Below are 26640 nucleotides of genomic sequence, written 5' to 3'. Positions count from 1 at the left end.
GGAATGCCAGGCTTCGTAGCTTGGTGAGTAACTACCTGCACTTCTTGTTTTCCATTTAAAGCACTGCCTGCACTCAAGGTGAACAGAGCACGCGTATAAACTATTGCTCTCTTCCCTAAACTTCCAATCCTCCTAAAAGAGAGAAGTGATTAGCCCAATGGTAACTTGGCCCCGTACTCGGCCTCCTTTCTGGGTCTGAGTGCCTGAGAACGGGGCTTCAGTGGTTGCCTGGACGCCGTCTGCACAGCGCTTCCTGACGCTTGCCGAGCACGTGACTCCCGGGCAATGGTCCTCTTCGGGGCGCGCGCGCAGTGCACAGTGCGCCCGCACATCAGGAAACCCAGGCGGCGCTCCCTAGGCTGCGCCTGCGCACTGCTCCCAGCCCAGGCAGGAGCCAGAGAGGAAGAGGGAGGAAGGGGGAGGCGGAGAGCGAGGGACACAGAGCATCCGCGCAGAGCGGGAGGAATCTGGCCGGCGAGAGAGGGGAGGCCGCCGAGCTGCGGTGCCTGGGATGAGCCTGCCGTGCACCCCTCCGCTTGCCTCCAGCTGACTGAGCCCTAGCACCTAAGAGGGGGACAGGTGCAGAGAGGAGGCAGGCGCCGCCGTGACCTTGGGCTGCCAGGTAAATGGGGAGGTGGGTAGAGGAACTGAGAAGGCGCTGGAAGGGGGTGCACATTCCTTCACCGTGTACTGGTTTGTGCGTGGTTTGGGGTTGTGGGGATGAAGTGTGTGCATGCCTGGAGAGAGGGGGTGAGGGGGTTGTGCCTCGGGTGATCTAACAATAGAGCTGCTGAAATCAGAGCCATTGCACAACAGTAGGTCTGTTGTCCACGGTGTTAAATCCAGGGACCATACCACGCCACGGTAGTCCTCCCTGTGTTGTCAAAGCCGAGTGCTATGCCGAGCCTCAGTTCCGCTGCCAGTTAATCTACGGTAGTGAGCCAGACCCAGCTGATTCCACTGTGCCCATGGAACTGAAACAACCAAATCCGTCTGCGTTAGCTGTGCATTGTGGATGTAAACTACAGTGCAGAGCAATCTAGCAAACACCAACTGTGTTCATGCAGTAAAACTACATACCAAGCCAGTCGCCATTGGCTATGCCCACTGGGCACAGAGCTATAGACCCAGCCAGCCTGTATTGTCTGTTTAAATGGGCTCAAACTACGTAGCAATACAACCAGCGGTAGTTGGACTATACTATGATCTGCAATGGCTTTGGATGTAAGCTGTCCTGCTAGGGTTAGCTATTTCCTGGGGGATAAAGCAACAGATGAAACCAGCCTGCATCTAATGTGCTTATTGGATCAGATGTACACTGACCACTGACCACTGTAGCATTAGCTGTTTCCGTGTTTTGGAACTTTGGACCAAGAGAGACCATGCTTTGGACCAACCTGTGGACCAAATCCGACAGAAATCGCTTTGTACGTGGATTGAAACTCTCCATCCAGCGTGTCCGCATTGATTGGCGTCTTGGGGGTGAAACTGGACCAATGCAGGCTGCATCTGCTGCGCGTATGGGGTGAAACTGTGATCTAAGGCCGCCTTGGAGTTGCTCGGGCACTGAAAGTACAGACTAATCCTAACAACCATAGTTGCATCCACGGTGGCCAAACCATCAGCATGAATAGTCTCCATGGGGTGGAAACTAGAGCTCGAACCATGGTTTATGCACCAGAGACTGACACCCGAACCAGGATAGCAGTTGATCAAACCCGGCCGCGACACGTGTGACCATGGAGCAGTGATTTAAGTCCAACGCAGGCGGATTCCAAGGGCTGAGTCGGTGCCGGGTCCATTCCTCGTTGCTCTTGGCTGGCATCTTGAAATGATATCTAGCACGCCAGGCTTTCTGCCTGCATCCCGGCTGCGTCTTGCTGGCCGTCGTTTCAGCACCACGGACAGCGCAGAGCTCCGGGAGGAGCGAGACGCCGCTCGCCGTGGTGCTGAAGTCTTCGCCGCTTCCTCTGAACGCACTGACAGGGGTCTCCGCCGTGTCGCTGTCCGTGGTGCTGAAAGCGCCCTGAAGAAGCGGCGGATCGCCCCACTGGCGGCGGGGAGCGCTCGGGGCCGCTACAGCCTCGCTCTTCCCCAGTATTCGTGCAGATTTGGTTTTTCTGTGTCCGAGCGGCCGTTTCCGGACCAGGGTCCACGGTGGTGTCAGGATGCATGAGAGCCAGGCGAGTCGTGCAGAACAGGGTTAGCCACAGCGCTGCCCGCCCTTGCTCTATTATTCACACGTTGTCTTATTTCTCAACTAGTTCGCTTCACAGGCTTACGATTTCTGACGGATGACACTCTTCGAAGATTGGGCCTAAAATTGGCGCCTTCTTTAGCTGGCTCGGGAAGTGGGTGCATTAGGGTGTAGCAAATGAACTCGGCGGACCCTTGTCTTTACTTCAGGCACTTTTCGTCACTTTCCCCAAGTCCATTCATGTTTCCGAACAAGGGCCACAGTGCCCTCCAAGACCCCGTTCATTGATATATTGTGAGAATGGGCGGGTGCATTCATTTACGGGTCAGTTTATGGAGGTGGCATATGTAGGCAGGCTCGGCTGAAGATGTGTGGCTGCCCATTTCAACATGATGGTTGGGCCCTCCCGCCCCATTGCATAGAGCAGAAAGCAGTCTGAGGCAGCCATGGGGGGCATATATTATAATGGAAATAAAGATAAAGTTAGTAGCCACCAATTATCACAGGATTGCAAGCCAGCAGGGAGCTGAAACACTGAATGCCCACTGAATAGCTAGGCATCCTTCTTTGTAAGCAAGTGACTGAAGTGGAGGAATCAGGCAACGAGGTAATAACACTTCTGTTTTCCCCAATGGAAGTGACGGCTAGACGGGCTCCAGCAAACACAGCTTGTAAGGCGAGCGCTACAAAGCCCAACTGTAAGCACCAGAACGTAAATAATGTTTAAAGGAATATTTTGCCATGTTATTAGACTACTGACTGGCAATATGGGGGTAGTTGATGGGGGCCTTCCAGATGCATCAGGACCCCTTTCATCTGAAAAAGTTGAAAGACCCTGACGCCATCCCTGGATGTAGGCAGTGCTGGCCAGAGTTTCTAAAGCCTATTTACATTGCCTTGTATATAACAGATAATGCTATTAACAAACTCAATTATACCCATTTTATCGACTACATAAGGATGAATGACAGAAAAAACTCCGAACATGTATGCAAAGTCCACAGAGATCGCCATAGAGCACTATGTATGTGAACCTTGTGCCAAGGGAAGAGCCCTCTTAATCGGCCTGCCCTCCCACTGTCCTTTCCAATGTTCTCTCTCTCTCTCTCTCTCTCTCTCTCTCTCTCTCTCTCTCTCTCTCTCTCTCTCTTTCTCTCTCTCTCCCCCCTTCCCCTTTCTGCACAGAGATGTGTTGTTTGCTTGCTAGGTTTGCACTTTATAAATAACATATATGCATACATACATACATGGGTACATGTTTTCTTTTCTATTGCACTGCAGCAATCTGGGTGAAAAATAACTGAGTGTGACAGTTCTTCAGCTAGTAATGCAGACAGGACATTGCCCACTTTCCTCACCAAACAAAAGGCACACTATTGTTTCACACAAATATACTGAAACAGAGCTCTCACATCATGCTCTGAAACCCATGGCATTGTTAGCACACTTCATTTATCATTATTCTACTAAAAGTACCAGAATATGATATGATTAAAGCAAAAAGGGCAAGCGTTTTTGAGCATTTCACACCTGGCGTGGGAGAACTTGAGATGCTCTCCGGTGGGTTGTACTACTTTCAAGATTTACACACACTCTGGAATAGCTCGGGTTATAAAGTCACATGCTTATAGTCATTGTTTGACAAAGGTGTGTAGCCTGTTGTTATGCATGACATGCACGACCAGGGCTTTGCTCTTCTGTTTTTTTGCGCATGTTTTTAACATGCCCAGACTCAAAATGACACTCTGACACTGCAGGGGTCTCAAAAGCCAGGCACCAGATGAGCTAAAAACATGCTCGTGTTTGAAATTCTCCCTTATCAGCAGTCACCTTTGAATTTACTATTAACTTTCTGAACAATTCTTTCACTTTCACAGCTTATTGCAGAATCTTGCACCCGAAGAGTTGCAACTACTACCCCTCTCCATTTTACCTGCTAGTTTATGTCTTTCCTTGTTTGCCCTTTTTATGCGTTACCCCCTTTTGATCCTCCTCCACTTCCTACCCTTTTCCCTTTCGTCACAGACCACAGTTTGGAAACTCCTGGCAGCGCACACAGTGACCCTTTTCAGACAGGCCTAACCACTTTGAGACTATATGGTGGTGATTTGGCATGGTATAAAAACTTCGCAACAAATAGCTACATTTTGCCGAAATAAAAACTCCAATTCTTGCTAATTTTTCAGATTTGTGAAAGTGGGAAGTTTGCCTTACTGATATACAACCAATCATGGCTTTTGTTATTTAAAGTGTTTCCAGGTGTATCAGCTGCACAGATCACTATTCCCTTTGCCTCCGAGGCTGTTTTGGAGCAACTTCACTTGTGTTTATTTTGTTGCAAGCCCATTTTCTCCACTTGGGTCCCGAAGAAAAACAAACTAGTTGAGGCTCTTGAATCTCCTAGAAAGTGGGTGGTATATTTATTTATTTAATTTAATTGTTTTTTTATAATGCACTTAATATCTGAGTTCGGTTTCTAAGCACAGATCCGGGATTCAAACCTCTGCTGCTCTGCTGGTCCTGCTTCCAAGACCAGCCCGTTGCCCCTGTGCTATCTGTGGTATATGTGAAGGTTATTCCGAGAGGAGCCGGCAACTTCCTTAGTGGGGCCTACCCTTGGCCACATAGATCTAGAAGAGCACCCCATGCCTGGAGGCAATGAAAACACAGATAATATGTAAATCAGGAACATGGCTATCATTGGATACTTTCAGTTTTAGCTTACTTCATTTTCACTGTTATGTAGCTATATCACTTGAACAGAAGCACTTTGCAAGCCAGAGTCAGCACAACCTTTCTTCCACCGACATCTGACCCTCTGCATTCAGGCATTACGTGAGAAGTCAACTGAGAAGAACAAGGAACACACACACACACACACTCCTCTGCCTTTTGCTACCAAACATATTCACCTTCTCATATGTCCTAATCTAGGATTAGTGGCCCCTCCCCCGTGTGTGTTCTAATCTAGGGTTAGGCCACCTTCTGGAGTTGGCGTGGTAGTCCCAGAATTACCGATTGCCAATTTACCTTCCACGCTATGAAACGGCACTTCAGGTATTTGAAGCCTACATATCTGCCAGGATTGCCCAAGCACTCTCTGGGGCCCCTCTCCACCATGCCTCAATCGGTAACCAATAATGCTCCCAAAACAGCATTGGAATTCCAATGCTTATATTCAACCAACACATACTTGTTTGTGTCACTTCTCTCTAGAAGATTCTCTATATAGTGGACCAACATACATCACCAATGATACAAAGTATTTCTGCTCCCTTACTCCCTCCGTGAGTCTGGAGCCTCCTTCCCGCTTTCCCTGCCTCTTACCTCACTCTTCCTCTGATCCGACTTCCCTGCAGTCTAAGATCTGGTTTCCCGAGGTGGGGGAAGAATACGACACGGACAAGGATCCGGCGCTTTGGAACTACTACAGTGTGGGATTGGCACAGTACACAACCATAGTAACATAACAACATAACATAACAGCTAGAGCTCCACAAGACATTGTCTATGATGTTTGTGCATCAACGAAGTAAATACGCAAACCCATCAGCCTGCAGGAACAGGCCTACATTCAGCTAAATTATGACCGGAACTGCAGGTTGTCTATGCCACCGGCGCCATACATACCCACTTCAGAGATCTGTGTGCCAAGTGCAGTTGCCAGTTCCAATCCAGGCAGGGACCACTAAGCCCTTTATCTTTTCCAGCTTGACAAATTCAGGTGCCTTGCGTTGGGTAATGATAAGGCCTGCTATTACAGCTCTTAGAATCCCGAGTAATCTGACATAAAGCACTACATATATTTGATGTTATTATATTATTAATTTTGTTGTCCAAATGTGGTCATCGATCTGTAGAGCTCGGGCATTGAAATGCTTGTGTGTATCTTCCACAGTGACGGGCACTGTCCGGGGCAGGTCAGAGCAGCAGATCTCACCGGGACATGGCACAAGGAAACAACTACGGGCAGAGCAACAACGGTGTGGCCGATGAACCTCCCAACATGCTGGTCTACAGGAAGGTAAGGCCTGACTTGCCTCTTAACCGATCCATGATGGCTGCTTTTCCAAGCCAAGTCATTGTTGCCCAGCTGGTGCTTTGCCTGGTTTTCTCAGAGCCTTGTGGATAGGATGCTGGCAAGGGCGGTCCGGCCTTTGGGGCCCTGTGCTTCGGCCTTGCTCAGGTTCAATCCTTTACCTTCACTTGTCAGTTGTGTGCATTTAGGATTGACTAAATAAAGAAGCAGTGATGCTATTCTTAGAGACAGATTTGAGCCCTTCTACTAGAAAAACATTTAGAGACCAGTGCTGTTTTAATTGCAATCTGTCATAATGTGAGCGTATAGCTCCTCTTCGGAACATTTCCAATGAAGTCGCAGCACTTGCACATCTGCATTTGGTTATGAATGGGCGCGAACGAGCAATTGCACATCTGCATTTGGTGATGAATGGATAGTCCACTTTCTGTAAGTGAAGGAAACCATTTGGGTGAATGTATTATTAAAGATCCCAAGGCAAGTCCTGTACTCTGGCCAACCCTATGGCAGAGGCAAGATAGAGTTGCACGTGACTGAGTGTTTTCTGAAGTGGCAGAGACGAGCAAAACATGAGGGAATGGAATTCTCCCAAAAGAAGTGTTGGCTGGAGCAGTTCCATACTTCAGTTTTTGCTTTTTATAGGGGCCACGTCCACCTGCGCATTTTTGTTTGGGTTCTGGTGCTTCTCCCTCTGCATTTACGAAACTTTAAAGCAAAGCCAAACGCGCTGCCATGCAAAGAAGCAGCCGGCACCTGGTGCGTGGCTGATGCTGTCACTGGACAGCTTAACTCTGAGAGAGGACACGGTGTGTTAAAGCCCTGGTATCTTGGTCGTCCGCCACACAAGTGGTAGAGTCGCGGTAGATGGATGGATAGCGTTGGGTGAATTTTGTTTTGGCACAACTTCTTTGGCTCCATGTGTTAGTTGGCCGGTGTATTCAAAGTGGGCGCCACTGCCCATGCTTGGTGATTCTCTGAGACAGCGCCGGCTACACAGCCGCATGCCCACACAGCCAGCACACTGCTGTCTCTGCAGGTGCTTCTGTTCAGTATTTTGGCGCTGTTAATAACCAACTCACTATGGACTGTTTTTCAGTTATGCAGTCGAACTTCTTGCACAGTTGGCCGTGTGGAAGTGTAAACGTTGTATATGTTCTCAATGTTGGCTCTCCTGAGTGGGCGGTGGTCCATGACGGTGGTTTTATTGTGTGAGGCTTCAATGCTTCCATTGCGAACTCACTGCCAACATTATGCCCGCACACAGTATTTTTTTAAATAACATATGCGCATGGATATACCGTAATGTGGTTGACTAATACTCATTCCGATACGCCTATTATGGTTGTGCATGCACGTGAAACTACAAAAGGCACGGACGAAAGCACGCACGCACGCACACACACACACACGCACACTCACACACACACGCTCACTCAGCGCAGAGGAGGGGTCATCCTTCACTTTCCTGCATTTTCGTGCGTCCGGATGCACCCTTGTCACTGTGAGAGCACCTTTTGAGCCCTCGGCTTTTATTGAACAAACTGGTGCATTGACGGAGCTATGTAAATTAGGCTTCAGCATTTGATAGCAATGATTGGCTCCAGTGACACCGAGACAGGCCACCATTTGCTCTGCCACAGGGCTCTGCGGTATTTGGCTTGCGCAATATTTTGGAATACAACTCCCATGACCCGCCACCATTTATGATACTGGCTAGGGATGATGGGAGTTGTAGTCCAAAACATCTGGAGAGCCAAATCTGCTTTCTGACTCCTGATCTACTGGCATTCATGCCAACAAACAACCTCTTTAGTAGAGTAGAAATACATGGAGACACCTTGGTTGAACTATTCACAATCTAGTTATATGGCTATTTGGTCAAGATCAGTGTGTCATGTGCCTGTTATGATTTACCCTAGATTCGAAATCAAAGAACAACTCCGCTTGGGCATACCTTCCAACATTATCCATTCTATTCAGGAGACAACAACCCAATGCTTGATGTAACTCTGCATTCTTGGACTTGTAACCCTAGCTTTAGAATGGGGCAATCCATCCCGGCAAGTGCCGCAATGCACAAGTTAACCCTGGACTGGGATGGGTAGAAGTTGGCATGTTTGGTTGAGGCCGCCGCTAAGAGTAACAGGTTTGCAATGTTGCTTTACTTCCACCAAAGGTTTACTACATAAAGTATTCGACGATAATGAGAAGGGTTTAAGTCACGCATTGCTCATGCTAGGGATTGGCCCATTGACTGCCTGACATAGCAACATGTATTTTTTTTTAGAAGGCACTGTCAATAAAAAATCGCCACTAAAATGAATTATCTGTCGGTAGCATTTTCTCATACATATCAGTCATGGGCATCCGAAAAATCTCACCTGATTTGACTAGTCGGTGGGTCGACGAGTCTAGCCCTAGTTCAGTCCAGTTTAGAAAGGTGGGAGTTATCCCAAGGTCATGCTTACGTTTTGGATTTACAAATTCGCCCCACTGCCCTGACTCTCTAGGTTACAGTGTGAGCATTTCCTATTCCCAGTGGATTTAATTGCGCCGGCTTCTAGCATGTTGCCTTGAGTTGGGACAGGCCAGGTAAGGAGCAGCAGGCAACGTTGCCTTGAGTTGGGATCGGCTCCTGGTTGAAGGCGCATTCGCCCAGGCCCGGTAAGGAGCAGCAGGCAACGTTGCCTTGAGTTGGGATCGGCTCCTGGTTGAAGGCGCATTCGCCCAGGCCCGGTAAGGAGCAGCAGGCAACGTTGCCTTCAGTTGGGATCGGCTCCTGGTTGAGGACGCATTCGCCCAGGCCCGGTAAGGAGCAGCAGGCAACGTTGCCTTGAGTTGGGATCGGCTCCTGGTTGAAGGCGCATTCGCCCAGGCCCGGTAAGGAGCAGCAGGCAACGTTGCCTTGAGTTGGGATCGGCTCCTGGTTGAAGGCGCATTCGCCCAGGCCCGGTAAGGAGCAGCAGGCATGCCCGGTAAGGAGCAGCAGGCAACGTTGCCTTGAGTTGGGATCGGCTCCTGGTTGAGGGCGCATTCGCCCAGGCCCGGTAAGGAGCAGCAGGCAACGTTGCCTTGAGTTGGGATCGGCTCCTGGTTGAAGGCGCATTCGCCCAGGCCCGGTAAGGAGCAGCAGGCAACGTTGCCTTGAGTTGGGATCGGCTCCTGGTTGAAGGCGCATTCGCCCAGGCCCGGTAAGGAGCAGCAGGCAACGTTGCCTTGAGTTGGGATCGGCTCCTGGTTGAGCAGCAGGCAACGTTGCTCCCTTGCTGCGAATAAGGTGCTAATCAGATTGAGCCGCTGGGCCCTGCGTCGGAAGTGCTTACCACGCGCGCAGGAAGAAGGAAACACAAGAAACGTTTAATCGGTAATGTCCTTATACCTGACAAAATGAACAGGTGTTTTTAATTGGTGGGCGTACGCCGTCAAATCAATTCCGCATGGGCTTTTCCAGGCTTCAAAGGCGCCTCTTAGGTGAATGAAATGCTCTGCCTTTGGCATCCTTCCAACAAGCAACCACCTGAGGCATCGTTGTAACCCATCGAGTGCCAAGGATCAGTATGGTCGTCGGTTTTGCATAGAGCCAGGCAAAACACCCCCCCTCGGTAAGCCACGCTTGAATGAACTGGCCAGATCCAAGCTGCTGTCAGAGGAGGGATCCAGTGGTTACCTTTATAAGGACACATTTTATGTAGAATGCACTTATACCGAAAACTTTACAATTAAAAACATAAGCAATGTTCTTTGTTTTGGGCCCCCCCCCAAACCCGTTTCCCACCCCTAAAAGCCCACCCCAACCGTTTCCCCACAACCTTTAACCCTTTACCCCACCCCATATACATTTTCGTTAGGTTTTCTCATTGTAAAGGTTTCAGTATATGTGCACGTGTGCATCAAATGTGTGTTATAAAGACTGTATACCTGATCCAGTGTTTTGCCGCTTGCAAAACATCCTTTTGAGGAATTTGTTTTGCAAGAGCCAGAAGAAAATATTTTGAAAGGGAGCATGATCTCCTTCCCTCAGTTACCCTCCTCTGAGCCTCAGTAGTCACTCATAGAGTCCTATTTTAAGAAAAAAGGATTTAAAATGGAAATATTGACAGAGGCATCAAATATACAGTGGCGAGAAAGCACTTTATCAGCCCGATGCCGGAGATCTCTTCAGGATTTTTCTCATCCGTGAAATGTATGACTTCCACTCTTGCCCTTATACGCTGAATCCGTGAGAAATGCTTTGTAAATTGCTGAGAAAGTTCCGGATGCAGGATATTGGTAGACACTCGTTTTGACATTTCCTCTCCGTGTACATAGCATTCCACCTTAATTTCCAGTTCCTGGAAAGAGTTGGGCGGGGTTAAAGAGCAACACTAGTGAATAGAAGGGTTATGGCATGATGAAAACCCCACAGTGGACGCAATGGGAGAATTTTGGCATGATGCAATAGCCGCGTTGGAATACATTATGGCTTTAGGCATATTGGTACATGTGGAAGGATTCTGGTGTGGTGAAAGCTCACAATGGAAGAAATGGAAGAATTTAGGCATGGTGACTTAGCCACACTGGAATAAATTAAGAATTTTGTCATGATGAAAGAACAGCTTTGGCATAAATGGAAGGATTTTGACGGGATGACATAATAAATGGAAGGATTATGGGCTGGTGAAAGATCCACGATGAAAGGAATGGAAGGATTTTGGCATGATAAAATAGCCACATCACACTATATTCAGGATTTTGGTGTATGAAATAGGCATAATGGAATAAATGTGAGGATTGCGGCATAGTGAAAGGTCCACAATGGAAGACATGGGGAGATTTTGGCATGATGACATAGCCACATAGGGATAAATTGAGGATTTTGGCAGGATGACATAATAAATGGAAGGATTATGAGCTGGTGAAAGATCCATGATGGAAGGAATGGAAGGATTTTGGCATGATAAAATAGCCACATCACACTATATTCAGGATTTTGGTGTATGAAATAGGCATAATGGAATAAATGTGAGGATTGCGGCATAGTGAAAGGTCCACAATGGAAGACATGGGGAGATTTTGGCATGATGACATAGCCACATAGGGATAAATTGAGGATTTTGGCAGGATGACATAATAAATGGAAGGATTATGAGCTGGTGAAAGATCCATGATGGAAGGAATGGAAGGATTTTGGCATGATAAAATAGCCACATCACACTATATTCAGGATTTTGGTGTATGAAATAGTCATAGTGGAATAAATGTGAGGATTGTGGCATTGTGAAAGGACCACGATGGAAGGCATGGAAGGATTTTGACATGCTGAAAGAACCACAGAGGAAGAAATAGGATATTTTTGGCATGATGAAATACCCACATTGGAACACATTCAGAATTTTGGCATGATGAAAGAACAACATTGGCATAAATGGAAGGATTCTGGCATGGTAAAATATCCACAATGGAAGAAATGGGGAGATTTTGGCATGATGAAATAGCCACATTGTATCAAATTAATAATTCTGGCCTGATGCAAAAAGTGCATGGAAAAGTCACATTGAAATCAGTGAAATACGTTTTGCACGATTTGAGAACCATATTGGATTAAACAGAAGAACATTGACACCAATTTGAATTAATGAAAGACCCAGCCTGTCAGCTTCGCACTGGGCAACATATATATGTCGGCGTGCACACTGTACTTTGGGATGACTCTGGAGGTAATACATAGCATATAACAGAAACAAGGTACATGTCATGATGCCTGCCCCCGGAAGACCAGACCAGGCCCAGCAGCCCCGGAAGCAGGCATCATGCCACTTGGAGCATGCCCAAAAGCCCCAGTTAGGGGCTGTTTGGGTACAGTCCTGGCGCCTATGGCGCCAGGCTCATAAAGATAAAGTCAGTCCTGGCGCCATGGGCGCCAGGCTCATTATTGATAACTTACCTGAAGCAGACCATGCTGCATACTCACCTGAGGCAGACCATGCTGCATGAAGACTCAAGCCAAATGAGGCTTAGGAGGGACTATTTTACTGAAGGGACTATTTTGTTACTTGGGTGGGGCTGTGGAAGAATACTTACCTGGATCTTCTTCCAAGGCTATTTAAACCACGCCCGGACAGCCACACGTGCTTCGCGTTATTCTGCTTGCTGCAGCGTAACGCTCACTGTGTTTTCAGCAGCTCCAGTCTTCAGCCACGCCCGCTTCAGTCCTGGGACTCTCGAAACAAGAAGACAAAAAGGATAAAGGTTAGAACAGGAGTTTTAACTTAAATCCTTACCTGAATCCTGATCCATTTCGCCAAGGAACTGAAAGACAGAAGTCTTTGAAGCATCGCTTCGCATTTCTACGGCGCCGCGCTGAACTCACCTGCTTGGCGGTACTTCAGCATTCCATCACGCTCTCTCCATCTCGCGGCCGCCCTCCGACACCTAAGGAGACAAAGACAGCAAGGTGAGCAAGGGGACTCTCTAAGGCCATAAAAGCTACCCCCAAGGACTTACCTGATTTACCACGGGAGGTACTCACCTCATTTTGTGTCGGCGCAGTCAACTCTGCTTCATCGCCGTACCCCAGCCCCTAAGGGGAGAAAGCAACGACAATACCAGTTACCCCCCACAAAACTTACCTGATTTACCACGGAGGTCTCACCTCATCTCGGGTCGGCACAGTCAACTCTGCTTCATCGCCGTACCCCGGCCCCTAAGGGGAAAAACACAATAGACTTACCTGAATCTTACCGAGTACCATTTGGAAATCTTCCAGTGGATTAATCGGCAACCTGCAAGGAATCGGACAGAGTGAAGAGCAGACATTTGAACTCTTATGAACAAATGAACTTTAGAGTCAATACTGGAACTCACCAATTCCTCTACGCCAGTGAAGTAACTGGTCATCAACGCGCCCCTGCGGTCGACGCAGGATGAGAGCTCATCCTTCCAAACCATCAGGTGAGACTAAGGAGGGGACATCAAGAGTGATCAGTGGGAAGACAACGGGAGTGGGGAAGGTGGGTTGTCACTCAATTCCACGGGTGGTTAATTCCTCTTCTCCTTTGCAGAAGAATATTCTTGCGAGCCAGACAAACTAGGCTGAGCGGGCCAGTCCAGTCAGTCATCTCGGCGCTACACGTCACGCTGGTGGAAATAACAGCGGCCCAGTTCCGGTCGACGCCCCCGTGGGAACCAGGTGAGCGTAACAGAACGCAAAGCCTACCCACAAATACCCACCTGGGCATCATGGAGACCTCGGAAACTGATCAGTTGGCCCAATTATTAGGGGAATTAAGGGCCAAAGTCCGTTCCACCCACCAAGAAACCAATGCCCTCAGGAGGGAACTGATAGTGTCAAAAGAACAAACTGATGAGTTGGCCAGACAACTATTACAGAGCCAGGCTGGACTAACACCTCTACCAGGACTTGGGTCAAGTCCAGCTCCTGTACCATCGAGTAACCCGGTGCAGATAAATTTACCTGGAGCCGTTCCTTTGGCTCCGCCTGAACGTTTTGCCGGAGACCCAAAAGGGTTTGTAACATTCATGAATCAATGCTGCTTGCACTTTTTATGTAGACCTGGAGCTTTCCCAAACGATCAGGCCAAGGTAGACTTTGTACTGTCATATCTCAGCGGAAGTGCGGCGGATTGGTCCATTCCACTAGTTAACCAGGATAACCCGATTCTTCGAGATTTCCAGGGTTTTCGAACAAGCATGGAAAGACTATTCGCCCGACACTCCCAAGGACAGGCTTTGGACAACAAACTTTTATCCCTACGTCAAGTTAACCAGGATCTTTTATTTTACAGTGCAACTTTCAATAGATTAGTAGTGGAAACCGAATGGCCTGAAGCCAAGCGAATCACATTATTCCATCGAGGACTTCGAGGAGAACTCAAAGATGTTTTGGCCCAAATCGTGAACCCGCCTCAAGACTGTGCTGAATATATAGATCTAGTGGTCCAGCTCGATCACAGACTTCAAACCAGGAAGGCTGACAGAACCAAGTTTGAGAACAGGGTGTTGGTTAAAACCCACGTAAGCTCCAAGGGAGTAGATGTCTCAGAACCAATGCAAATCGGGGGGGTTAAAGGACCCCTAACCCAAAAGGAGAGAGATAGAAGACGGCAACTGCAATTATGTTTATATTGCGGAACTACTGGTCATTTTCTTCGGAACTGCCCTGTAAGACCACCCAAGAAAGTTATAGGAGCAGCAGACGAAAACCATGTGAAATCTGACTCGGGAAACGACCACGCCCGGCAAGCGTAGAGGTCCGCTTGCCGAGCTTAAAGAAGGACACTCTGACCTCGCATTTCACCATACCCATGGTCCTTGTAGATCCAGAGCAGCCATCACGCATGCACGTGGTAAAGGCGTACGTAGATAGTGGAGCCATAGGAAATTACTTGGACTGGGAATTGGCTACCAGAATGAATCTATCTCTCACCCGCAAGACCACGGCCGATTTTGTCACCACTGTAGATGGAACGGAAATGGCCTCTGGACCCGTAACTCATTCCACTGCAGAGATGACATTGCTGAGTCAAGATGGGCATCAAGAGGCTATGATGTCTGACTTAATCAAGGCCCCACAGTTTCAGCTGATACTGGGGATACCTTGGTTGGAAAAACATAATCCCTGTATTGATTGGCGAGAGAAGAGACTAACCTTCCCAGAATGTGCTCACACCTGCTACCCAAGGAAAACTCAAAACTCAGTCCTGCCCCAGTAATTCCAGTAGCCATGCAATTACCTGTTGAATACCAAGACTTTCAGGATGTCTTCCAAAAGGAACAGGCAAACACCTTACCACCTCACAGATCGTATGATTGTCAAATAGATCTTGTACCTGGAGCACAACCACCTTGCAGCAGAATCTATGCCCTTACGGAACCCGAAAATCTTCATTTGCGCCAGTACCTAGACCAGTACCTTGCTAATGGCTTCATTCGCCTGTCCAAATCCCCTGCATCTTCAGCTTTGCTCTTCGTACCGAAAAAGGAAGGCGACCTTAGAACATGTATAGACTACCGCGCACTGAATCAGATAACCATCAAGAATCGATACCCACTGCCTTTGATCCCAGAACTACTAGACCAGGTGAAGGACGCTTGCATATACACGAAACTAGACCTTCGGGGGGCATATCATCTGGTACGTGTCAAAGAGGGTGACGAATGGAAGACTGCTTTTCGCACCAAGTACGGACTATTTGAGTACCAGATGATGCCCTTTGGACTATGCAATGCACCAGCAGCCTTCCAGTTCTTTATGAACGATGTCCTCCGAGAGCTTATCGACGTTTATGTGGTCGTTTACATCGACAACATCTTAGTATACTCTTTATCAGAATCTGAGCATGTAAAACACGTCCGAGCAGTCCTAGAGAAGTTACGCCAGCATAAATTATATGCTAAACTGGAAAAATGCACACTACGGAAGTGGAATTCCTTGGATTTATTCTGACCCCGAGAGGAATCCGGATGGATACACGAAAAGTGGATGCCATTCTTAATTGGCCTTCGCCAAGTTCAATCAAAGGAGTTCAAAGCATGCTTGGCTTTGCCAATTTCTACCGCAGGTTTATCCCGGACTTCTCGCACATTGTACATCCCATCACAATGCTATTGCGAAAAAACAAATGCTTTGTGTGGACAGAGGAAGCCGAGAACGCCTTCCAGGAGTTAAAAGCTAAATTCACATCTTCTCCCATATTAAGAGACCCGCACCCCGAGCTTCCCTACATAGTGGAAACAGATGCATCCAGTTCAGCCATGGGAGCAGTCCTTTCCCAAAAGGATCCCGAAACTAACCAGCTTCACCCAGTGGCGTTTTGGTCAAGAAAATTTTCAGCCCCCGAATTAAACTATGCCATAACCGACAAGGAGCTGCTGGCCATCAAGTCCGCCTTCAAGGCTTGGCGGCACTATCTACTGGGTGCCAGACATACCATCACGGTCATCACCGATCACCGAAACTTACAATACCTAAAGACAGCCAAAGCCCAATCTTCGCGCCAACTCCGTTGGGCATTGTTCTTCGCCGAGTTTGATTTTGTAATAACCTATCGACAAGGTTGTAAGAATGGTAAAGCAGACGCCTTGTCCCGGATTGGAATGGGAGAAGCAGAAATAACTTTAGAACCCGTACCCATAATTCCGGAACAGAGAATCCTTGGCCAGACATCCATACAGACACTTGAGAACATTCAAAACAAGATCCACCAACTCTTTGATTCCGTTGCCCTACAGGACTGGGCAAGGAAAGGTCCAGAGTACTCTGTCATCGATGATTTACCTTATTACCAAGGCCGGCTATTTTTACCGCAAAAGGAACTACAGAAACTTGTCATTTCCCATTACCATGACACCTTAATAGAAGGGCATCCGGGTATTGCAAAAACCAAAGCTAAAATTAGGAAGCAATTTTGGTGGTCTACCTGGTGAAAGGATGTCAAGTCATTTGTCATGTCTTGTGGCATTTGCGCACAAAATAAAGGGCAAAAGAAAAAACCTGCTGGATTATTGCTACCATTAGACATACCACCTACCCCTTGGCATACCTTGTCATTAGACTTCATCACGGATTTACCCCCGTACCAAGGTTACAATACCATTCTAGTTATTGTAGATCTTTTTTCTAAAATGGCCCACTTCATTCCTTTAAAAGGGATACCTTCAGCTTCAATCCTGGCCAAGGAATTCCTTGAAAATGTTGTCCGCCTGCATGGCTTTCCTTCAGTGTTAATTTCAGATCGGGGCAGTCAATTCATTTCACATTTTTGGAGGAAATGCTGCCAACTGGCACAAATTGAGGTTAGGCTTTCGACCAGTCACCACCCTCAGACCGACGGTCAAATGGAGAGGACCAACCAGACTCTTGAACAGTACCTCCGTTATATGCTACATCAGTCTGAGGGGAATTGGAAAGACATTCTGTGGATCTCAGAGTATGCGTACAATAATTCCGTACACCCAGGAACTGGACAAAGTCCTTTTTTTACCAACTATGGGCACCATCCTCGAACCTCGGATTTGGACTCACCCCAGCATTTAGAGATGCCCGCAGTGGGCCATCTCCACGCTGTTATTACACAAGCCTTTAAAGAAGCAACCATCCATTTGCAAAAGGCTAAGGAAAAATAGAAAAAGGATGCGGATCAGCACAGAAGTGAAGCTCCTAAATACCAAATAGGGGACCAAGTATGGTTAGCCACTAAGCACATACCACTCAAGGGGACTCAGACCTTTAACCCCAGGTATTTGGGACCTTTTTTTGTCAAGGCAATTATTAACCCAGTGGCCGTCAAGTTGGACCTACCTGCTCATATGCGAATCCATCCCGTTTTCCACGTGTCTCTTTTGAAGCCAGTGCAACCAAGAACAAGGCTAACCACTCCACCTGAACCTATCCTCATAGACGGGGAGCCCGAGTTCGAAGTCAAGAATATTTTGGACTCAAATAGAGTGAGATCAAAACTCTTTTACCTAATTGACTGGAAAGGTTATGGGCCACAGGAAAGGTCTTGGGAACCTAGTGACCACGTGCATGCACCTCGTTTAGTGAAGAGGTTCCATCGGGAATTTCCAGACAAACCACGGCCAAGGGGGAGAACGACTTTAGGAGGGGCCTTGAGGGGGAGTGCTGTCGTGATGCCTGCCCCCGGAAGACCAGACCAGGCCCAGCAGCCCCGGAAGCAGGCATCATGCCACTTGGAGCATGCCCAAAAGCCCCAGTTAGGGGCTGTTTGGGTACAGTCCTGGCGCCTATGGCGCCAGGCTCATAAAGATAAAGTCAGTCCTGGCGCCATGGGCGCCAGGCTCATTATTGATAACTTACCTGAAGCAGACCATGTTGCATACTCACCTGAGGCAGACCATGCTGCATGAAGACTCAAGCCAAATGAGGCCTAGGAGGGACTATTTTACTGAAGGGACTATTTTGTTACTTGGGTGGGGCTGTGGAAGAATACTTACCTGGATCTTCTTCCAAGGCTACTTAAACCACGCCCGGACAGCCACACGTGCTTCGCGTTATTCTGCTTGCTGCAGCGTAACACACACCGTGTTTTCAGCAGCTCCAGTCTTCAGCCACGCCCGCTTCAGTCCTGGGACTCCTGAAACAAGAAGACAAAAAGGATAAAGGTTAGAACAGGAGTTTTAACTTAAATCCTTACCTGAATCCTGATCCATTTCGCCAAGGAACTGAAAGACAGAAGTCTTAGATGCATTGCTTCGCATTTCTACGGTGTCGCGCTGAACTCACCTGCTTGGCGGTACTTCAGCATTCAATCACACTTTCTCCATCTCGCGGCCGCCCTCCGACACCTAAGGAGACAAAGACAGCAAGGTGAGCAAGGGGACTCTCTAAGGCCATACAAGCTACCCCCAAGGAATTACCTGATTTACCACGGGAGGTACTCACCTCATTTCGGGTCGGCGCAGTCAACTCTGCTTCATCGCCGTACCCCGGCCCCTAAGGGGAGAAAGCAAGGACAATACCAGTTACCCCCCACAAAACTTACCTGATTTACCACGGGGGTCTCACCTCATCTCGGGTCGGCACAGTCAACTCTGCTTTATCGCCGTACCCCGGCCCCTAAGGGGAAAAACACAATAGTCTTACCTGAATCTTTACTAAGTGCCATTTGGAAATCTTCGAGTGGATTAATCGGCAACCGGCAAGGAATCGGACAGAGTGAAGAGCAGACATTTGAACTCTTATGAACAATTGGACTTTAGAGTCAATACTGGAACTCACCAATTCCTCTACGCCAGTGAAGTAACTGGTCATCAACACGCCCCTGCGGTCGACGCAGGATGGAGAGCTCATCCTTCCAAACCATCAGGTGAGACTAAGGAGGGGACATCAAGAGTGATCAGTGAGAAGACAACGGGAGTGGGGAAGGTGGGTTGTCACTCAATTCCACGGGTGGTTAATTCCTCTTCTCCTTTGCAGAAGAATATTCTTGCGAGCCAGACAAACTAGGCTGAGCGGGCCAGTCCAGTCAGTCATCTCGGCGCTACACGTCACGCTGGTGGAAATAACAGCGGTCCAGTTCCGGTCGACGCCCCGTGGGAACCAGGTGAGCGTAACAGTACATACCAAGCTGATCTTTGTGGAGACAGGTATGAACAATAGGGGCAGGAGCTGACTGAAAGCAAAGTGACACAGAGAGAAAGAGAATGGAGGCAGATATACTGGGCAGCATGGATTGATCAGACTAAAGGGTGTACTGGAATATGATAAGGGGTCTCCAGGGAGATTAGGGAAAGCCCTGGGGATCGTAGCAGTGGATTACTCCTAACAATAATCATGCAGTGATGTCATGGGTCGGATGTGTTGATGAGATGGCTGTATTCAGCATAAGGGTAAAGCTGGAGACCATATACTGTGGCAGCTGAGACTCAAACGACGTAGACTAATGCAACATAAGTCTTTCCATGATCTGATCTTTATGAAGACCAACCCAGGGGTAACAGTGTATACGGATTCAGAGCTGAGACACAACAGTGGACCAATTTGTAATCAAGACGGAAAAGCAGAGCGGATAGAAATAGCCAACTTCAGGATAGACAAAGAAAAGACGCAAAGAGCAGAAACTGTAGAGAGAGCTTGTAGACAGAAGTTATACAAGCACACGTGAATGTTGGCATAGAGGAAATCATGGACTTAGAATCAGAACAGGCATCATGGACTTAGGCAAGGAAAGTTGCCACATATAAACTTGGAAACCTAGCGTTCTTGGAGTATCATGAAACACAAAACATTTGTCATAGGAAAGGCAGCCAGTCACTGCCAACGCTGGGAATATGTGGCCAGGCTTGTAATCCCCCGGTGTTACCGGCAAGCCAGGCGCCAGCAAATTTTAACAAGTCTGGCGGCAATCCGCCGGTACTACAGACAGGGTTACTGCCGGACTTGTATTGAGGTCCATAGACAAGACAAGAAGATGTACACAAATACGTGGTTCAGAAAACTAAGTACACTAAAGAGCAGGTACTTAAACTATGGAAAAAGACTTAGCAAGTAAAGCATGAAACCTGGATTGCAGAGTGACACAGGGGCTACAGCTTTGCCAGAACCAAGGTGAGTCTGTGAGCCTGGGGGCTTAGGGGTGCTCACAGCAAAGCAAGGTCATGAAAAATGTCAGAAAGGCAGCACAAATACCTTCAGAAAAAGGATTAGCTTTAACAGCAAAAAGGGCAGAAGCTTGAAAGCAACTACAGCAGGTAGGACTCAGTAGCCAAAAGCAAGGGAGCATGAAGAGGTTCAGAAACCGCATGATGCAGGAACTCCAGGCAAAGGCAATTGATAGAACACTTGGTAAACCTCAGAGTGCGCTTATGAAGCCCTCCCAGCCCACAGTCCAACAGGGTGGAGTGGATTGCAGCCTGAGGCAGCTGTGTCCAATGAAGCCCAGTGCAGGCTTCAGTAGTTTGCAGCAGTGGATTGTAATTAAAGCCTCTCCCTCTCTTGGTAGCTTAGCTTGCAGGATCTTGTAACTGGTGAATGCAGTCAGGGTCTCTCCAGCTCGAAGCAGCTTGTTGCAAGTGATGTGTCCCCCAGCCCCTTTCCTCTTGAACAGCATACATCTGCCAGAATGCATCAGCTGGTTTAACCCAAAGACCGGAATGGAGCATGAAAGTAGTTTGGCCCAAAACAGCAGCAGTAAAACAGGTGAATGAATGTCATAGCCGTTTGTGGGTTTTAACTTGGTATTTATGCTATGTACAAAGTCTATGAATTGGTGCCTACACTGGTGCTGGGTAGCAGGCGAGTAGACTCCTAACACTGGCACAATTGAAGTAGTCCATTTGAATAAATGGAAGGATTTTGGCATGATGAACAAAATCATCACTTGCATTGAAGAATCTTGGCATGATGAAAGCACCACATCAGAATAAATGAAGGAATTTTGGCATTATTAAATAGGAACTTTTAAATATTATTACATGTTCTTGTTAATATAAATATAAATATCCAGTTATTTATGTAGCTTTAATAGCAGCATTTATCTAATTGCAAAGTGCTCCTAATTGTCGATCAAGCGATTTGTAAACTAAGACACAGAGAAATGAAATGATTTGCTTTTGATGACACAGTAGACTCGGTGGGTAAACTGGGATGGGGAAGATCTCCTCGTTGCCCAGGAAGTATCGTAGCGACAAGGCCCCTCCACAGGGGGTTTGGAAGTTGGATCAGATCCCTGCACAAGGCTCCTTATTCTAATTCCCTTGATGCATCACTTTGGGATGCCCCCCATGGAACACAAACCAAAATACAGGGCCACCTTTAGTGAAGCAGAAATGTAGCGCACACGCAGAGCACTAAGAATGATGGTGACCTCTGTGAGTTAAAATTATAGTAAGTTAAATATTTATTTATAGGTTGGCCTTAAATTAAATATCAGATATAATTGCTGGCCAGCCTACCTATTTGTGGGCTTCTATCTGGACTATTGAAAGGCTTATCTTACTCAGGAAATATGGTGGGATCTTTTAAGATCTGATATTCAATTAAGAGTTTCCTGGTTGTTATGCATTAAACGACAGTGACAAGCTGGCGAGCCTATTGCTTGGTTTGACAATCTGGCCATTGCATGCCAGGATGCAAAGCCAAAACTCAGCAGAGTCCATATAAGTTGCCTCCAAGGCAGTAGAGAACCTGTGGTGTTCAGAAAAAAAGAATGACATTGGCGTGCCTTCAATGGCACCGTCTTCACAATGAGCTGCTCACTTATCAATATTTACGACAAGATCTCATCAGTTTATTAAGCCCTTGTAGGTGACCCGCTCACCCTGTTTTATTTGAGACTAGTGGATGGTTGGGCCTAGACCCGTCTGAAATGCGTTCACTTTGTGATACTACTGAAGCGGAAGCATGACTTCCCTTCTTACTGTTTTGTCCTTTATAGTCTAGGCTGAGAACCATTCACCGTAGGCCTCTGCTCTTGGAATATGGTGTCACCAAATGTAGACCAGCTTTTTTTTTTTACACCTTCTGTTGTTGCTGGAAGTCTTAATGTGTTTTCCTGTGGCTAGATCCATGAAGTCTACTTTGCAAATACATGGAAACAAACTGAATGATTAGTCTTATTCAGTTTTTAATGTAGTCATTGATGAGGGGGCTTTGGTGTTTGGTATTTTGAATGCCTGTGTTATTCCAAGCGATGCCACTCCTTTGCACTTATTGTTTCTTTGACTGGTTTCTGTTTCTCCCTTTAATTGGCAATTGTTATATTTTTATTCTTGACAATGTGCTTTGATGGAAGTTAAACATTTGAATAAGTCACCATGCATTATAGTTTTCTTTTCCACTTATCTCAACGTATGGAAACCAAAAGCCTTAGTCAGACTGTCATGTACACTGTTGTTTCGCTTGGTGGGCTTACTACCTAGTCTCAGCCCAGTCTTCAGAGAGTGTCAGGCTTGTTGATCTCTGCCAGATGGAAGGGGGCCAGCTCTCCTTCCTCAGGAGTACACTTCCCTACCTCCCGGTTCACGGGAGAATAGCTCTGGGGCAACACACTTGTCTTGGAAACAAGACAATGCTAAGTAGCAGGGGTTCCATACCAGGTCCTGAGCTTAGAGGCTGCACTTTGGCCTGAAGCACAAAATAAAAAGGTATATTTCTTTAAACTTTGGAGTATCTCTGGCATTCACAGCTGCGGAAGGGCGCTCAGCCAATCAGGGGGCGAGAACACGCTGTGTACTGCCCACTGTTTCCAGCAACCCTGTTTCCCCAGAGGGGTGGGGGGAATGCCATCTGGATTGTGGGGAGGCAGCTGGGATTCACTCCTTGTTGCCTCCCCACGTCCCCACCCCCAAAAACAAACCTTGCTCTCCCCCCGCCCCCCCCTCCCTACCTCCCAACTTACCTGCTGGACAGGAGATCTGTGTTCTGGTCCCGGCGCTCCTCACGCCATGGCCGCTATAGAAATAGAAAAGGGACTAAGTCTCCTTTCCTATGGTGGCGACCATCTTCCATAGGATGGGATTGCGCAATACCCCTGCAGCCCATTTTCTGAAGAAAAAAAATTAAACCTTTTGCACCCCGGATGAACCCTGGGGTGCAAATGGGTATCCCCACCCTTGTGGGGGTGCGCACATGGCCAGTAATGGCCCACAGCTTTGCTGAGGCTCTCGCTTCACTCGGGCCTGCCTGGGCTCGGGGCTGGCGGGCCGTTACTAAGTCCTCTGCCCGACGCGGGGGTGAGTGCCATATATAAGTATGCCCAAGGGCTTGCCGTATGCTACTCACTCTGAAGACGAACAAGATAGCGTGGCTTGGAACTAGTTCACTTCTACACCCATTACACACATTTCTTTCCACGTTCCTTGCTGTGTTTTCCAGAACATATACCAAATGCCTTTTTTGCTGCATGGATGACCCGTTCGAGCAGCAAAGTCGCACGGTATAAAAAGTTATTCCAAACGGCCATCTTTTCTGCACAGGAAGAATATTAGCTTTACTGTAAGCATAACATTTCGTTCGCACTAGCTTTACATTTCTAACAACGCACGCTATTGGCTCACATCCTCCTCATTAACCTTAGAAAGCCCACCAATTGCTTCACTGCACGATTAAGGAAAAGGTGGCCTCAAATTGTATTTGTAGTTTAATTACAACTGGAGAACAGCTTTTCCGTACAAGTGCAGCAGTCGGAGACCAGCCTTTCCTTTAAAGCAGGGTCCTGCAGTCTGTGGCCCTCCAGATGTTTTCTGACTACAATTCGCATGATTCTTTACCATTGACTCTGCTGGATATGGCTTATGGGAGTTGATGTCCAACACATCTGGGGAACCAAAGGTTGCAGACCCATGCTTTAAAGTATAGTGCAGCTATCCATGGGCTCGGCGTAGTTTAAGAAAACAGCTTTTGAAACCACGGGGTGTGAAGTAAAGGAATGAGGGGCTACGAGAGGATGTGTGTGACGCTTGGCAGGGTTGGATGGAAAAGATGCACATTTTTACTCAAGCAGAGGCAGTGTTTTCTATAGATAAAATGATCTGTAGGCGTCACTAACTTCAACATAGCTGTATTAAGTGCACAGCCTTAATCAGGACCTGCCCTGTGCTGGCCCCTTTCACATGGCCACCGCCGCTGCCCCGGGCATTCCTGGTAAAAATTGCAGCAAATGCACAGCACACAAACATGCAACCAGCAGGCATGAACATAGTGTTTTTTTTCAGTTTCCACTGAAAAACAAACATTTGGTCTGGGTTGGTGACCCGGTTTCATCTGTTGTTGAAATTTAAAACGTGAAACATTTAAGGCACTACCTAATTATTTTCTGGCTGTGATTAATTGGTGGGGAGATTTTTGTGATGGAGACATGCAAAGCACTCACAGCACCCCAACAAAGAACCAGGCTGAGGCCCTGTTACTATTCTGTAAATTTACACAGAACAGCTAGCGGTCCGAACCTTTTGTTATTATATAGCATTTACACTTAAGCGCTTTATATAGAAAAAATATACATACAATATCACCCAACCTTTGTTGGTACTCATTTATCGACCTCAGAAGGGTGAAATGCTGAGTTGAGATGTTTAAGAACAGACTAAATCATTGACTCACCCCTGAAGTGTGCCTGAAATAAACCTTTAATGAGTCTAGTAATTATTGTATAGAATTCCAGAAAGACACATTATTTGATATTCCTATTCTTTCTTATTTAGGGTCACTGCTGAAAGTGTTAGACTTGTGGAACATTTATCCTTTTTTTTAAGAGACCTGAACAAGAAAGTCAGCTACTCCAGAAGCAAAGAGCCACATGGCTCTGGTCACAGGCCAGAAGCTGCCATTAAAAAAAAATAAAAATAATAAATGTATATTTTTTGGAGGTAGCAAGGGAGACCTCAGGGTTCGCAGTTGCGACCCCTGGCGATCCCTAAATGACATCCCTGCAGGTGTTGGGGCTGTCTCACATAGTCATATTTGCAGTAGAGTGTAGAATAAACTATATGTAGATATAGAATAGACTATAATGAGTGATGTTGTGGTCTAGCAGTCTAGGTGGTGTACCAACCCGCATCGTCAAGTTCGACTGTCATGACTGAACCAATGGCATAAAAGTAACTCTCGGATTCCTTTTGTTGTCCGAGGATGAGAGCCTCCGTCTGCTGATAAATGCCCCTCGTGTCCACCGATCGTTGCCTAAGAGACAGCTGCGAGGTGGACCAAGTGGCACTTTCTCTTATCTAATTCTTAGATAGAAACTCGTGTTCCAGGCATCAATGTTTTGGGCTATTGCAAATGCATTGGATCTGCTGAATATGTCACGAGGCGCGAAATATGCAAAGGTGCCCATATGCGCAGTCTCTCAAGCATGATGAATCAGGGCGCCTAAATTCATTATGTGCAGGGGTTGTGGAGTGGTGCATGCTTGGTCATGCCACTAGCTGTTGTTGATTGTGTGATGGATTGAAATGATGAGGAAAGTATGTTTAACAGCATATAGCCTTAAGTACGTACATGCTACTCACCCAAGCGACTCTTGTACTCCTTGTCCATAGTCCCTTGCCCCCATGCCAATGAGAAACCTGCAGCGCGTGTGTGTGCGTGCATGAAAACAGGGTGTGTGGAGACATGCATCTCCAGATAGACGCCTGTCATGGTAGAGAGTCATGTGGCCAGTACTGGAGTTCTCTGGTTGACATTTTTTCCTCGGCCACAGCGTTGGCATGGAGCAGGCAGAGGGGTCTAGGCTTGGGGAGTATCGCCAGCACAGCAGTGTGCAAAAACAAGGTACATGACAGAAAGATAAACACAACCCCACACACCATGAGGTTATAGTGGTTTCCCCCTGTAATAAGAAAGGAGGGAGCACCAAAAAACGGTGGAGACAAAGGTCCCTCCCGTATGACACCACGGAAAATGGAATCACCCAGGGGGAGACACGGCAGAAGAAGAAACCTAAAATAAGCCACCTCATGGGGGGGCGCAAAAGATGGGAGGACAGGGTGTATGGATAAGGTGGGGGAGCGGCGCTGTTGTACGCAACTCTTGTTTTCAAAGACTACAGCGTGAAAGGACGTAGACAGACGGTAGCATAAAAAGAGCCACCGTGGAAGACGGGTGGCTGAGTTTAGAGCCACAGAAACGTGGGTGCGTACCCTCTGTCACTTGCTGCGTCGCCACGCTGGTAGAGTGTATTGGTTCTATAGAGCTCAGTTATACTTCATTTCATGAGATAAGAGCAGAATCATTGGGGCCAGTCACAATATCAAAGGTTTCCTGTCTGTCATTCCACATGTATGTGTCTCTTTCTAAGGCTTGACTCCAACGCATGTATTTCCTATGGTTATCTTATAAAATATGGTATGTGACAGAAAACCGGAGCCTTACAAATCACGTGTGATCTACTCAAAGTACCTGTCATGACATTTTTGACAATGACCATTTTTATATGAACTATGA

The 26640-nt window shown here is 47.3% G+C and overlaps 1 protein-coding gene across 4 annotated transcripts in view; it reads left to right on the top strand.

Moving 5' to 3' along the window:
* The first annotated feature begins 427 nt into the window (after nt 1-427).
* Nucleotides 428-26640, top strand: part of RGS7 (regulator of G protein signaling 7) — a 2057596-nt gene continuing 2031383 nt past the window's right edge. For 3 of the 4 annotated variants that reach the window (XM_069607897.1, XM_069607898.1, XM_069607900.1), the window contains exons 1-2: nt 485-622; nt 6096-6221. In XM_069607897.1, the coding sequence (XP_069463998.1) occupies nt 6144-6221 (78 nt within the window). In that variant the 5' untranslated portion in view covers nt 485-622; nt 6096-6143. Of the gene's footprint in view, nt 623-6095; nt 6222-26640 lie in introns of all 4 variants that reach the window. The other variant, XM_069607899.1, reaches the window with a different exon arrangement.

Source organism: Ambystoma mexicanum, chromosome 4q (genome assembly GCF_040938575.1).
Source record: "Ambystoma mexicanum isolate Mex_15411 chromosome 4q, UKY_AmexF1_1, whole genome shotgun sequence".
NCBI lineage: Eukaryota > Metazoa > Chordata > Amphibia > Caudata > Ambystomatidae > Ambystoma > Ambystoma mexicanum.
Note: the sequence above shows the minus strand (reverse complement) of the source record. Positions and strands in the feature narration are given on the sequence as shown.